Source organism: Nipponia nippon, unplaced genomic scaffold (genome assembly GCF_047370975.1).
Source record: "Nipponia nippon isolate SJK-2023a ecotype South Korea unplaced genomic scaffold, ASM4737097v1 scaffold_8, whole genome shotgun sequence".
Lineage (NCBI taxonomy): Eukaryota > Metazoa > Chordata > Aves > Pelecaniformes > Threskiornithidae > Nipponia > Nipponia nippon.
The window spans coordinates 42,146,061-42,159,978 of NW_028262402.1; the positions used below are offsets into that span (position 1 = coordinate 42,146,061).

Consider the following 13,918-nt stretch of genomic DNA (forward strand, 5'->3'; position numbering starts at 1 on the left):
AAGTGTTATCATGAACATCAAAAGATACAGTAAATCTTCTATGAGGAGTACAACAATAGACTGTTATCAAATGCGTTATGTTCTGTACTGAACAGATCAGAAACATGCACCAAGAATGCTAATTTAAGGCTCTTTAACGTGTTAATACAATCAATGCATTAGGGAAGGCTTAATCAAAAAAACAGTAAGACCTATACCATACAGAGTATCACCACATATTTTTCTCTTGTATGCAGTGTAATATTGTAAATATGAATGTTAGCTCTTATTCAGTAGGGAGATCAGCTTCACAAGGTAAAAGGCAGTCTCTCACACCATAAAGTCAAAATGTCCTATACTGTTGTCCTTCTGCATACAGTCTTGCTGTTTATCCTTTAGTGTATGTAGAGTGCATGTTTCTGCAACAAATTACAGCAGTTTAATGGCACAGAACATTTTCCTAGTGCACAGCTGGGAGCCAAGAACAGTTCTGTAACATACCCATCATGGATTGTCTTCCTAACTAGTTAAAAATGTTGAAGTCCACTGGTGCTGGAACTGAACATACTGTGTTTATTTTTCTGCACTCGGAGGCACCAGTGGAATTCACTTTCCCTGTTAGAACATAAGGCTCAGGATGAAGTTGCTCAGGGCCTGTGACATAGACTGTTTATTGTTGCATCATTTTTTTAATAATATTTTGTCACATGACACAGCTAAAAAAATCAACTCTTTTTTAAGCTGATTGAGATTGACAATAGCTGCAGCTTCCCTCTCTTTCCTAATGCCAGGCAAAGTATTTGCATGTATCTGTGGGTATCATTATTTTTGAACCATCCGAGGCAGGGTGAAACCTGGGTGAAAGACAGTGGTACATCAGTCAACATTGCATCCTTCTGTGAGGGGGTGATAAATAGTTGTACCACTCAGTGGCAGATTTTTTTTCCCTGCTCCCATTTCATTATCACAAGGAGAGAAACACACTATATTGCTCTTTATGTTATGTGGGTATTCTCAGTACTGCCAATGAGAAAAACTAAGAATTCATGAGAGAAGGCTGAAGATTAAACACATGTGTCTGTGTATCTCTGTGTGTGTGCACATACACATTTATACATCTGTGTCCTGACATATAAAATACTACATGGGTATTTTCTTTTTTTAATATGAGCATTAGGGCTTGTTCTCACTGTAATGATAGCTTGACTAATCTGCACTTGGGTAAAGCTCCTCTCAAGTTAGTCTAACTTGAATAAGAGAAGTTGTGCTTCAAAGCAGTATTTGAATAAGCAGCAGAGAAGTTCAGTTTTGTCTCATTACCAGCTCCAGAGCTGGCTGCATGTTTGCACACTGGCTTTAAGCCACACTTCACTTACAGGCCAACTAAAATCAAGAAACCAAATTTTTCTTTGGAAATCTCCCTTCTATGTACTACTTTAGACTGTTCCTGCTGGAGGAAATAGGCAGAGAAGGGAAAGATTGCCATTGTCGGAGGAATTATTAGTGTTCATCCAGCTTTCCCATTCTTAGGTTAAAAAATGAAAAGTGGGGAAGAAGGGAAAAAGAAACATTAACTCTTTGCAATTTTTTATGATATGGGTATGCCAAGTTCTGTCAAATAAAGAAGTAAATATTTGAGAAGCCATATCATGTTTTCATCCACACAAAAAACATGGAGAAAGGGTGCAAGAGAATGAAGAAGATGAAAGAGAAATGCTCTTACTTAGAAACTGGAGAAGAATAAGGTTGCAGAGAGGCCTGCAACATCCAGGTGAAGGACAATAGAGGAAAAAGTAATGGATATGGAGAGAAGTCATTGAAAAGGGAGAGAAATGTGAAAGCAAGTGAAGAAAAAAGAGAGAGAGACCTGCAGAACTGCTAGTGGAAATAAAGACATGCAGGGATATCGTACGAAGTGATGTTGATGGGAAGATGAGAAGATGATGGCATTGGCGTAACGTCATTCAGCGTCATCCCACAGGCCTATGGTGCTATGCATGGCCACTGCACTTGCTCCTGGGATGGTTTTTCAGCTGGGGAAGGCTGACATTGGCTTAGAGGTGTAACAGTGTAACAGAGATGTCAGGAAATGTGCTTGCTCAGTTGGATGCATTCACATTCTTTCAGCTTGAGTTGTCAGGTGCATTGTTTATACCTGCACTGGTAAATATTAGAGGTGCTGGGTGAGGTGGCTCTGTGGGCCTAGTAAGACTGCTAGTAAGCAGTGAAAACTGCTCTTTTTACCTCTGCCCTCCTTGTTTGACCCTGAAAAGTAAGTAAAGATTTCTCCAGACGGACCAAGGACCAATATCTCAAGTGAAGTGTACTGCTTTTACAATCACTTTTCTGATTATTGTGGCAGTATTTTCTTAATTACTTGAAGATTAAAGCAGTAATTGCCAAAAGAAACCTAAACAGAATGGTACTGAACCATTGTTTTCCAAATCATGAAATGTTCCAGTAGGTGCATTTTTTATTTGTTTGTTTGTTTTGTTACTTAAGACATTTAGAGTGTTTCTACTCATTCAAACATTTGGAACAGAAAATTGACAGTGTATTTCCAAAAGAAAAAAGCTGTGTTAATTTAGAAAAGAGACTAGAGAAACTAGAGTAAGAAATTCTTAATGCACCTTCTCATGTGAAAGCAAATAAAAAAGGAATCCTGTTGGAGCAGCAATGTGCACTAAGTATAGATCTAAATATTTCTGTTGGTAAATGGTTGGCATTGCTACCTGTAAGGGTTGTGATGTCATATAATCTCAAATTCAGTCAAGTCAGCTTATGTAGTGATTATTGATATGAGACTTCCACAGAAAACTGAGTTTCTTAGCTCCCTTTTTATAAGGTTATCTAATTACACTACTGAGACTAATCTTGGTTATCAGCTGTTGTTTCACTGAAGTACTCCAAGTTGTGTCTGAATTTCACTGCAGGGAAGGTATCTCGTATGCATTTATCTTAGAATAAGTAAACATAAGCCAAAACAATAATATATGGTTTCTTAAACATAGGTTTCTAGATATATAATTCAGCATGTATATAAAAACCCCACTGAATAGCTCAGCTGTTTTGCCCAGTTCCTGCTTTTACTGGCAATAACAGGAAAACCCTCATCTGCTGCAGAGGTGATGATTTGGTCATGGAGGTGGTAGTGTGAAGTCATTATCGTCAGGGTAAGAGTTAAGTAAAAATCTGTTTAGCAGAAATGTATGTGAGGACAGGACTGCTCTATGGTGAAATTGCTTAGTCCAGCTGATACAGTTCTTAGTTCAATACTGACTGAAAAATTGAAAGTACTAATAAAAGGAACTAGTTTTTAGACATTTTCTGGATGGTTAGCTAGGAACTCAGTGTATTGTTTGTTAGTTTTCATACACATATTAAAAAATTGCTTTCTCACAACTCCTTAAGATTTTTTGCACCTCTGCCTGAATTTCAGCTCTCATTACATCCTGTGATCAACTTTCAGTGTACTTTGGTCTGTGTATTATAGTTCTGGCACTCTGTTGATACTGTTGTTAGCTGGTGTATAAACTTATCTATAGTTATTTATTAATCTTCTCATTATACTGATTATGGTATTGTGATCTTTTTCAGTGTACCTTGAGGACAGTTTTGTAAAATCCGGAGTGTTCAACGTGTCAGAACTTGTGAGGGTGTCCAGAAGTAAGTTATCATTTGCATTTAGTAATTTCCAAAGCCTGCTATAATCAAGTGAAGGTTTTTTTTCTTGAAGTTTTTTTCTCCCCAAGATGTGAGATGCATGTGAAATACCTATAAGCATGCACAATTTTGATATGTTTGACCACAGTATTATAGTTCATCTTGCATGAGTTTGTAATAAAGCAAACAGAAGTCTTCTTTTGTCTCTTTGATATTTAAAGATTGAATCAATTTGTTACGTGACCCACTGCACAGCGTAATGGACTGATATGTCAGTAAAATTACCATACATAACAAAATCTTTGTTAGAATTGCAGATTTTTAAGTTTGTCCTTGGATTTTGCTAAACTATCTGATTATTTTTTTAGTTTATTTTTGAATCTGTAGCTCTTAAAAGAAAAATCACAGCATGGATATAAAGGATGACTAACTTAATGTGTTATGTGCTTGTGTTTCTTTTACTCGTAGCACTGGCTGTAACTGAATTTCTAATTACATTGGCTTGTTTTGGCATCAGAAATGTTAAGCACATGAACATGCAAAAAAAGAAAGTAACATAAATATAGGTGACAGGTGAAGCTTTTATTGCAGAAAGAAAAACCAAAACGAATATAAATAAGATCGGTTTTGTTGACGTTTAAGAATATGCTATAATAGTATGGCATAAAACCAGTGCATATTTTAATTTGACATTGCTTTCTGAATGCTTCTTTGCTCCCTTTAGTGTCAAAACTATTAAAGTATTTCTCTTAAGACTTCATTAGGAAGTGAACAAAAATACTTGAAACGTATAGTTAGAAGTGTCTGCAGTGATGACACCAATATTATTACAACTGAATGGTCCAGGAAAATCTCTTTTCTGATGAGGTGAGGACAAAACCAGTGAGGCACAAGTTGCCAAAACTGTCTGTCCAAATTTTGCACAGGAGTTAATTCATGCAAGGCCAGGATGCTCAAGGAATTTAACTTAGTGAGGCCTAAGATGCATGTGTCATTTCATTTGCTGTGGTCAGAAATTAATATCCAACAATTAAAATTGTGTTAAGTCCTTCAGTGAAATACTGAGTATTGCCTTCCTGCAGTTTTAAGACGTGTTCTTTTTTGTGCTTGCTGAAGATACATTTTTGCTGTTTTAAGAGGCTGAGTATGTGCGAAATACAGCTTTCTTTTAGTTGTCAGGTGGTTAAATACCTTTTAAAGTATCAGGCCATTCAGATTAAAAAAGAATCAATAGTGTAGTGATGTTATGAAATCATACCTTCTGTGTATACACGATATACTTCTAATAATAAGCTTTAAAGCGTGTGGTTTTGTTGGGATTTCTTACCATGCATTTTTTAACCTCAAGCTGCAACAGAGTTGTACTTTAACTGTCAGGAAAACTACAAACCTTCAGATACATTACAAAACATGCAATTATTCTTTTAAGTGCCACAGGTAGTTAAAATGCACAATGCACTGACAGTGAACAAAGGTAAATACACCACAATGTGTAACATATAATTTATTCTTGAAATGCCAAGACATACGGTACACAGACTCTGTAAGGAGGTGAAGATAACACTGAGTGTGTGTGTGTTTGTGTGTAGGTGTACATATGCAAAGCAGTATCTGTGGCACTGGGTGAAAGAAAAAGGAGGCAGCAAAACATGCTGTCATCACAGAAAGCTATTATTAATACAAAAGAGTTAACATTAAGGGAAAAAGAGTTTGTGTGTCCCCAGGTTTGTTCTTTCCAGTTATTTCAGTTCTTTAATAAAGAATGTTAGCTGTCCTTATAAACCGTGCCTCATTCATTATAAAAGTCCTTTTACAGAAGGTTTGACTTCATGCCGAGGTTTGTGTTACCTTTTTCCTATTGATGATTCCAGGTTATCTGTTATACAACAAATATAGTATATTTGCATAACTGCTAAGGGACTTCTAGGGACTGGGGAAGATAATTCACTTTTTTAGGTATATAAACATTGATAGAACTTGTCTGTACTTGGTTTCTGCAAGAGGCAGAAAATTAGATACATGTAGTAACATCTTGATGTTTTTCCCAGTGTTAAAAATGAAAAGATGGCTAAAAAGATAGAAGATTATCTTTGACTCGTTATAATGATGTGTTTTTCAGCACCCATAACCCAGGGAACTGGAGTGAACTTCCCAATTGGAGAGCTTCCGAGCCAGCCATATTACCATGATATGAATTCGGGTGTAAATCTACAGAGGTCCTTGTCCTCTCCACCAAGCAGGTAAAAACTTGAAATAAGTGCTAATACGAAACCAGGTTTAATAGTATAGGAGAAGCAATTCACAAATACTGTCAACAGCCAACTATTTTATGAATTTCCTCTGATTTTGTGACATAGGCTACTTATGTACGTTACCATAATACATGTACAGATACATACGTTGCAAATCTTGTCATTTGAAGTGATGTAATTATTGCCTGTCATTGCTATGGATATCAAAAACAATAGTAACTTTTGTCAGGGTTTGAAGTGCTCGCTAAATCGTCTGCCAAGAGAACAGCTACGCATCCTGAAACTGCTGCTGAGTTGCAGGAAGGTCTAGCAGCCGGGAACCTGCTGACAGGGCTCGATGCCACAGGATGGTTGCAGGCACAAAGGCTGTCTTTGAGGGCTCCCTCTTGGACCTCTGTCTTGAAAGATATGTTGGGACAGATACTGTTTCCTGTGGAAAAGGCGTTAGGACAGGTATATAAAGACAAGGTGTCTTTATCCATAGCATCACCCCAGCTCATGAAGGTGTGTTTCTTGCCTGACCCTTACAAGAGACATTTCCCAGCACAGTGGGAACAAGGAGGAACAAGTGAGGTAGTCACAAGCTCTCTAATTTTTCTCAAGGGTCTCCACATGCCTGCTACAGGTAGTTTGACCTGAGGGACCCACTTCTTCCTTGCTTCAACATGCTCCCTTCTGCCAACTCTGAGAAAGACCCCATTCCCTCCCTCACAAGCATCTGACGGGCCCACAGAGGTGGGGAACCTGCTGTGCCCTCCTTCTGACTCCCAGATAATGTACTGTCTGTCACACTCCTGGGGCCCCTTGGTTTTCTGAAACTCTCCGATGTACTATGAAATCATAAGCACTATAGGAACTCTCATTGCCCCACACTTCTGCACCCCAGTGACTCAGGAAGTGTCTGCACAGTGGGACAGGATTTAACAGGACTGTCAGGGGGTGGGGTGCTCTTCCATCAGCACCTGGTGCTTCTGAGTTATTGTGCTCATATTCCCCTATTTCATTCCATTGTATTTTCAGCTTGGCTGTTCACCTAGTACATTTTAGAAATGGATAGATTAATTCTCACAGTGTTGTCTAAATAATAATGGTAATAGTAGTAGTAGTAGTAATAGTAACCATAATCATAATCATAATCATAATTATAATCATCATAATCATACCACCACCACCATTAAAACCTTCATCCTGGTTTTCTTGGGCAGTCAGCATAACAGCTTCAGTATATATTGTTAGGAAGAAACTTGACTTCCCTCCACTGTATTGAAGTGCTGTCTCATTTTATATAGTGTGACTTGAAATACGGGCCTTTTCTTGTTTTTAATTAAACTAGTCTAAAATGAAAAGTCTTTGTTTCACGTTAGACCTCTTTGAAAAGCTTAGGATTTCGACCTGATGAAATACAGTGAACTACATTTTTTTCTTATTAGCACATTCAGAAAAGTTCCTGTTTTACCTTGACTTTATTAGTAATACTTTTCCAGTGCTTTGTTTTGCTTTCATGGTTTCTGTGTAGTGTTTAACACTCTCATGGCACAACCTTTCTTTGGTGGGTTACAGGAACTCGTTTCTTGGTTGTTCAGCCAAATACTGATAGACTTTTGTATGTTACCCGTTCATACTATCTCTGAAATATTAAATCACGTGAAAAATGCAAGCACGTACCTGCATTATGTATTATTAAATAACATTATCTATGTAAGTTAATGTAAGCTCTAATATTCACTTTTTTGTGCTTTGTATGCCTGAATTATTTCCTATTGAAATATTTGTTGAAATCCAAACAGTTTATATACAACTAGCTGCATATCATATTCACTAGCAAATCTCACATTATTTCAACAGCAAAAGACCCAAAACTATCTCCATAGATGAAAATATGGAGCCAAGCCCGACAGGAGACTTTTATCCTTCTCCAAATTCACCAGCTGCGGGGAGTCGGACATGGCATGAAAGAGATCAAGGTGAGTAAAATGGGACCATTTTACCTCGAAGTATATTCAAATACACAATAAATCTCTGCATTTGCTTTTCCATTACTGCAATAAAATGATGACTTTTTAGAAGAATCATTATTTTTCTGTCTGGTATGTGTATTTGCTGGTTTTGTAAATGTAGTTAAAACCAACAGTCAACAGGATATGAGATAAACAACCACATAATAATTTTTCCATCTAGTGACTGCCTTACCTATTTTTTGAAAAGATGTGTGACAAGTGAGATACTCAATATTGTGTATGCTGTGATCATCTCAGCAGGATTATGAGTACAATGGTTTCAAGTAAAAACCAAAACATCTCCATACTATGGTTGAGTCAGTACTACTTTAATCAGTTTTTTGTTTACCATGACAGACTCCTGTGTGTGCGTTTAGTCCATAGTAATGTGACTCAGAATAGGTCCAATAGGCTCTTCTCTGAAGAGCCCACATATAGCTCTGTGGGACTATATCCATACGCTAAAGGATGTTGGTAAGTGGTGTTGTGTTTTGGGTTATCAGTAGCAAGGAACATGTTTGTGTGGAGAAGAAAGTTATGGCTGCCAAAACAGTAAAATTAATTCTTGTAACTTTCCCTCATGTTATCTTGATGCTTTTTAAACCTAGATGCCAGTGCAGTCTTTTCCCTCACCTTTGAGATGTGAAAATGTGTTTAAACTCACATGTATTTGAACAGTGTTGGTTAATGGATCCTGTGGCTGAGGTGCTGCAGCTGTTTGGAGGGTTGGTGAAATGGACAGCACAGTATGTAAAAGTGAAATAGAGAAAAAGACACATCATTGCTTCCTTTGCTGATCTTCCGATTTTTGCCCTCCTTTTCCCTGTCCACTGCTCATTGCTGCTCTCAGTTCTTCAGTAACCAACCACCTTTTGGTCTTACTTAATTTTTATACTGGTTTAGGTTTCTTTTTTTTCTTTCTTTTTTTTTTTCACCTGCTAAGTTTTCTCCTTCATCTCCATGTGCAAGGTAGCATGTGACTGGTATTTAATTTAGCTGCCTTTTATTTTCACATTTTTCTTATAGTTGATCTCCTTTTAGTCTGCTTCCGCCTACCCTCTGATCTGTGTTCTCATCATTAGGCTGTTCCTCTCACACAATGTTTACTAGTCTTTTTCTTCATTGTTTCTTTTGTACCTTTTTTTTCTCATGAAGTCTGATATTTTCTTATTTCTAGCTGTTTGCAGCATTCACTGTTGAACTGAAAAAAAGTCTTGCCCATTGTTTTGACTAACCAAACTTAAGAACAGCAAAACAGCAGTTATGCCAGCCAGAATCTTCCCCCTTGTGCAAAATATTTTCCCCTGTGACTGTTACCTGTTTTGCAATGACACTTTATTACAATTTTTCATAAAAGACAGGATTGTACCTCAACTAATTTTTGTGCTTTTTCAATAAATTATTTTTGCGATTGTGGGGAAAACAGCCCACCATTCGTCTCTGAAGTGGTGTCCACATATCCCCACTTGTGAAATGAAGTCCTTTTGTGCTGCTGAGTGAGCTGTAGTGGCTTCTAAGAAATGCAGTGCCACATAGACAGCTGAGCCTGAGTCCTGCTGACAGAGCCTTTCACTGATGATCTTTGTAGTTCCCAACTATCTAATTGCTTTTTAACTCCTGAATCATTCTGCTTGTAAAGAACGGTGCTCTGTGAACACTGGATTTGTTCAGTTTTACCAGCCTTCTTCAAGTCACATTTATCAGTAGTGAACAATGTTATTGTTCAGATTGCTTGAGTAGATTTGCAATGAACCTTTACTTAATTTCTGTGCCATTGGATAGCTAGACTTCTGGAATGAAACAGCCTTTAACTCTCTATGTATGTTTCATAAACCAGAGAACTCCAAAAGATGAGAAAGAATAGAAGAGGTAGACTTGAATCAGTGTATTTTATTTTTGTTTCCTGGAGTTTACATTCCTCCCTGAATTTCCTGTTCTCCAGCACTGCTGGGCCTAGTGAAATTTTACCAGATCCCTGGCAGAGAGGTTGTCTTTGAGACACTATGAGGGACTTTGTTTTTCTGTCCTTAAGATGTTCTTCCATTCCTGCAGATGGACAGATATACCACTGTCCAGTCTGACAACCATTATACTGGGGGAAGCCTAAGCCTTTTGTCCCTAACCATTTATGTTTGGCTCCAATCACTTTCTGAGGTTATCCTGCTGCTGCAGAAACACTGTGAGGCAGTGATCGCAATGCCTGTCCTTGCTACCTGGCCTCACTGGGAAGGAGTATGTGGAAGCTCCTGGCATATTTGTTCTGCTGCTAGTTTGTTAGATACTTGATATCATCTTCTTACTAGCATGTATCTGTGTAAAGCTCCGTTTGGACACAGAGGTCTTACCAGGATATGATATTTGTGAAAACCTATACCTGTTTCGCTATGCCTGCAAGCACAAAGGTAATAGAAATGAAAGTTTGGAGGCGGTTTCTATGCCAGAGAGCTCACTGGTACCTCTTCCTTCTCTCCCATGGAGATCTGCATGTCCTATGAGGTTAGGCATAAGTGAAAAAAAAGGAGAAGCCATTTGGGATCACATTTCTGTTCATCCAGTGTCACCAGGTGATGCTCATGTAGTCCCAATAGGCACTGCTTTTTCAGGCAGTCTCCAAAGGTCATCAGCACCAGAAATGTGAATCATTCCTCAGTACCCACAAATGAGAATATGCAGAGGTATTATGTTTGTAGGTAAGTAGCTTCTCTCTGATTTTTACTTTTCTAAGAGAAACAAAATCAGAAATAGGCTTGATATTAAGATATAGCATTACTGATTTCAGTTTCATCATGTCTGTTTTGAACCTGACAGAGCCAAATCTCTAACTTCTGACCTGAAGTAGATCTAATTTCTTTGTCTGCACACTAAGTGTAATGTATTTTCATAGAAATAGAAAGAACATACCTGTGAAAGATTCTTTTATCATGAAGTCTTTTCGTATCTTTATTTAGCTGCATTTGTAAGGTAGCAGAAATGAGGTGACAGTGGCAGTTTGAAACTGGAGAGAGTCACAATAAAACAATGATAGCTGAAACTGCTTGGAATAAAGGAGTTAGGAGTTTCATAGGTGTCTAAGGGGTATCTAACCATTTTGATAGAGAGAATGGGACAAAGATTAATGGGTAACACAGAAATATACTGAGATTAAGAATGTGACACATGAAAATTTTCAGTGGGGTGGAACAGGTTAGATCAACCTTTTATTGCTGTGAAAAACAAATATGTAGTTTAGTAGGCAAGTAGACATCAGGAGAGGAGTGATTCTGTATGAATGATTCTGTTGTAATCCTCATAGTTTCTACAGCTTCTCTACTGTGCAAGCATGCATCATGAAGGGTAGGAACATGACTACAGTAGTACTTGTGGTTTAGCTAGGATGTGGCATTTGTGAAAGTAAGAAAAAAAAATCTAGCCCAGCTACAATAAAATCTTCCTCATACCACACTCTACGTTCAGTTGTAAAACTCCAGACTTTGTCCTTTTGCTGTTATCAGTCTTCTTCCTGTCGTACTACTTCCAAAAATGTTTTGATAAGATTTCCAAATGTTGTGTTTTATAGTCTATTTTAGGGTAGTTGGCTGTTTGAAGATGTAATTCTGGGCAGAAATAAGTAGGCATATCTGAAAAATGGGAACTTTAGATGGTGTAAGGTTGGTCAAAGCCAGTCTATGAAGGGTTATGAGCAGTGGCTTCATTATTCAATGCTCTAGTATTGCTATGCATCTTACTGTTCTGACACAAAAAATACGAAAAACTCTAATTAACCAAAATTAGCATTAAAAATAAATTTTTATTTGTATTTATTGAAGTCAGATTATAAATCCTTATGGAAGGAAAAAAAGCTTATGAAGCCATGGTACTGTCCTGGAGGTTTACTTCATTGGCTTACAAGAATTTGTGACTATTTTAAAAATATGTTTAACCACAAAAGTATGAGTAACAGTTTCAAAAACAGATTTTAAAAAAATATTACTGTGGATTTACAATGTTGTTTTTGAGTTTACATACATTCAATAATTGTGGGAAGATTCTGTAGTTTGTGCCATTATTTTTGCTATGTTGAAATACTTAAAATATAACTCTGTTTGCATGATCTTTTGAAATAGGTGTGAGATCTTCCTGCAGAGCAAATAGGCAGGTTTATAACTGCAAAGATTTCTCCCAAACCTTCTCTCTGCCATTAGACTTTCAAGTAACCAACCATCCTCCAGAAATCCCAGAGCCTAAGAAAGTGAAAAGTCAGCTCTAAGAATGGTGCATTACTTAGAGACCTAACATGAGAATTACGAGTTCAGTTTCTGTGTCTGCTGTCAGATCTTGTGCAAGTTACTTGTTCTCTCTTGTACCTCAGTTTTTCCAACTGAATGTCTTGTTAACTTTAGCAATGTCTGGATCATGCCTTACTTACATTTCTACCAACTGGAAATATATCTAGATCTAAAAAGCAGTTTGCTGTAAATCTCTTGCAGTCTTCCTTTTTTCCAGGTTGCTGTTACTGAATTCTTTACAGGTTTCTATATTAAACAAAATTTTGAGTTCCCGCAGTAGTGTAGTAATACTTTGTGAAATAGATGGAAGTTGCTACATGAATAAATTTGCTGAGTGTTTTAGAAATTCTCAGGAGGATAACATTTTGTACAATAAAAAAAAATAATGGAAGAGGCAGTTATTAAAAATGTAATAAAACTAGTGACTAGTGCAGTGATTAAAAAATACTTCAGATCTAATAGGCTAAGTACCATTGGTGAACATCTTGATTTATTAACTGGTAAGTAAATCAGGTACTTTTTCCTTAACTCATAAGGAAACAGGAATATCAGAAGAACAGAGCACAATGCGTGCATCTATGGCTTCCCTTCTAAAAGCTAGCTTGACAAAGTACATTAACGTAGTTGCAGACAATTTCAGTATTTGTCCTTGAGATCTGTTTTACTGTTATAGTGTTACAACACTGTGTATGTTGTAAATAAATAAAACAGGGGTTATCACCAATGCACGCTGGTCATGAAAGTGGAGGGATTCATGTGGATTTCTGTAGTAGTCAGGTGTCTGGAAATACTGAATGTCAACATACAATGAAGTGAATTTTAATTTTACAGTTTCTTCATCATGTTCACTCTCTTACACCTCACCCACCTCTACCAACAGTCAAGAGTCAAGATGCCAGCATACCATTAAAACTGAAACAGCTGGAACGCCTTCACCCGTTGATTGGCCAGCAGCTGTTGGACCATCCACTTCTCAGGTCCCAAGCCCCTTTGTTGGATACCCCTCTTCTGGACATTTGTCCCCTTTTGCTTTCTCCCCACCCACTGGACACTCCTTTCCTATTGGGGTCCTTCCTGATGGCTCTTTCCTTCTTGGGCCTTCTTCTCATGGACCGTCAAAGATGGATGTTCTAATTTCCGAAGTGAGGGAACTAAAAGAGGAAGTAGTTAATGTGGTCCAGGAGTTGAGAACGGTAACAGATCACCTTGGTTTTTTGGTGGCCTGTGTTGGACAGAGTTCAGGATTTTTTCCAGCTCCTCATGCTCCTTCTGAAGGTTAATGCTTTAGAAACTCATAGTCTCCATCTAACAGATGAATTCATCTTGCAAAGGTTTACCTTGATGAATATCTGTTAAATGCATTTCTGTATTTTTGACTCAGTCTGAGTTCTCAAAATCCTTGTATGTCAAAGCATGTTTTAAAGCAATTTATATCTTGTTAGTAACTTCTGTTACATCTGCCTTTGTATTTTTTAATATTTTTAATATTTAATTGATGTATACACACACATACACATACCTTTCATATATATATATATTTATATATATATATAGCCATGCACACCTGATTGATCTATCTGAATTTTCTGTGTTTTTAACTAGTATAATGTGTGCACAGTAGTCAAATGTTGCCACTTGATAAGTTTTCATAACTTCACATTTGTAAAGTGAGACGTACTTTTCACCAAGAGTAACATTTCAAAGTGTATTTCCAAAGAAAACTCTTAGCCATGGCTTCTCTTAGCTTGTTGGCTGCTATGAT

At 37.3% G+C, this 13,918-nt stretch overlaps 1 protein-coding gene across 10 annotated transcripts in view; it reads left to right on the forward strand.

Moving 5' to 3' along the window:
* The window catches only part of NFIB (nuclear factor I B), a 181,382-nt gene that overhangs the window by 110,372 nt on the left and 57,092 nt on the right, over positions 1-13,918 (forward strand). For all 10 annotated transcript variants that reach the window (XM_087741785.1, XM_087741790.1, XM_087741791.1 and 7 more), the window contains exons 4-6: positions 3,577-3,645; positions 5,762-5,882; positions 7,740-7,858. In XM_087741785.1, the coding sequence (XP_087597911.1) occupies positions 3,577-3,645; positions 5,762-5,882; positions 7,740-7,858 (309 nt within the window). The remainder of the gene's footprint in view (positions 1-3,576; positions 3,646-5,761; positions 5,883-7,739; positions 7,859-13,918) is intronic.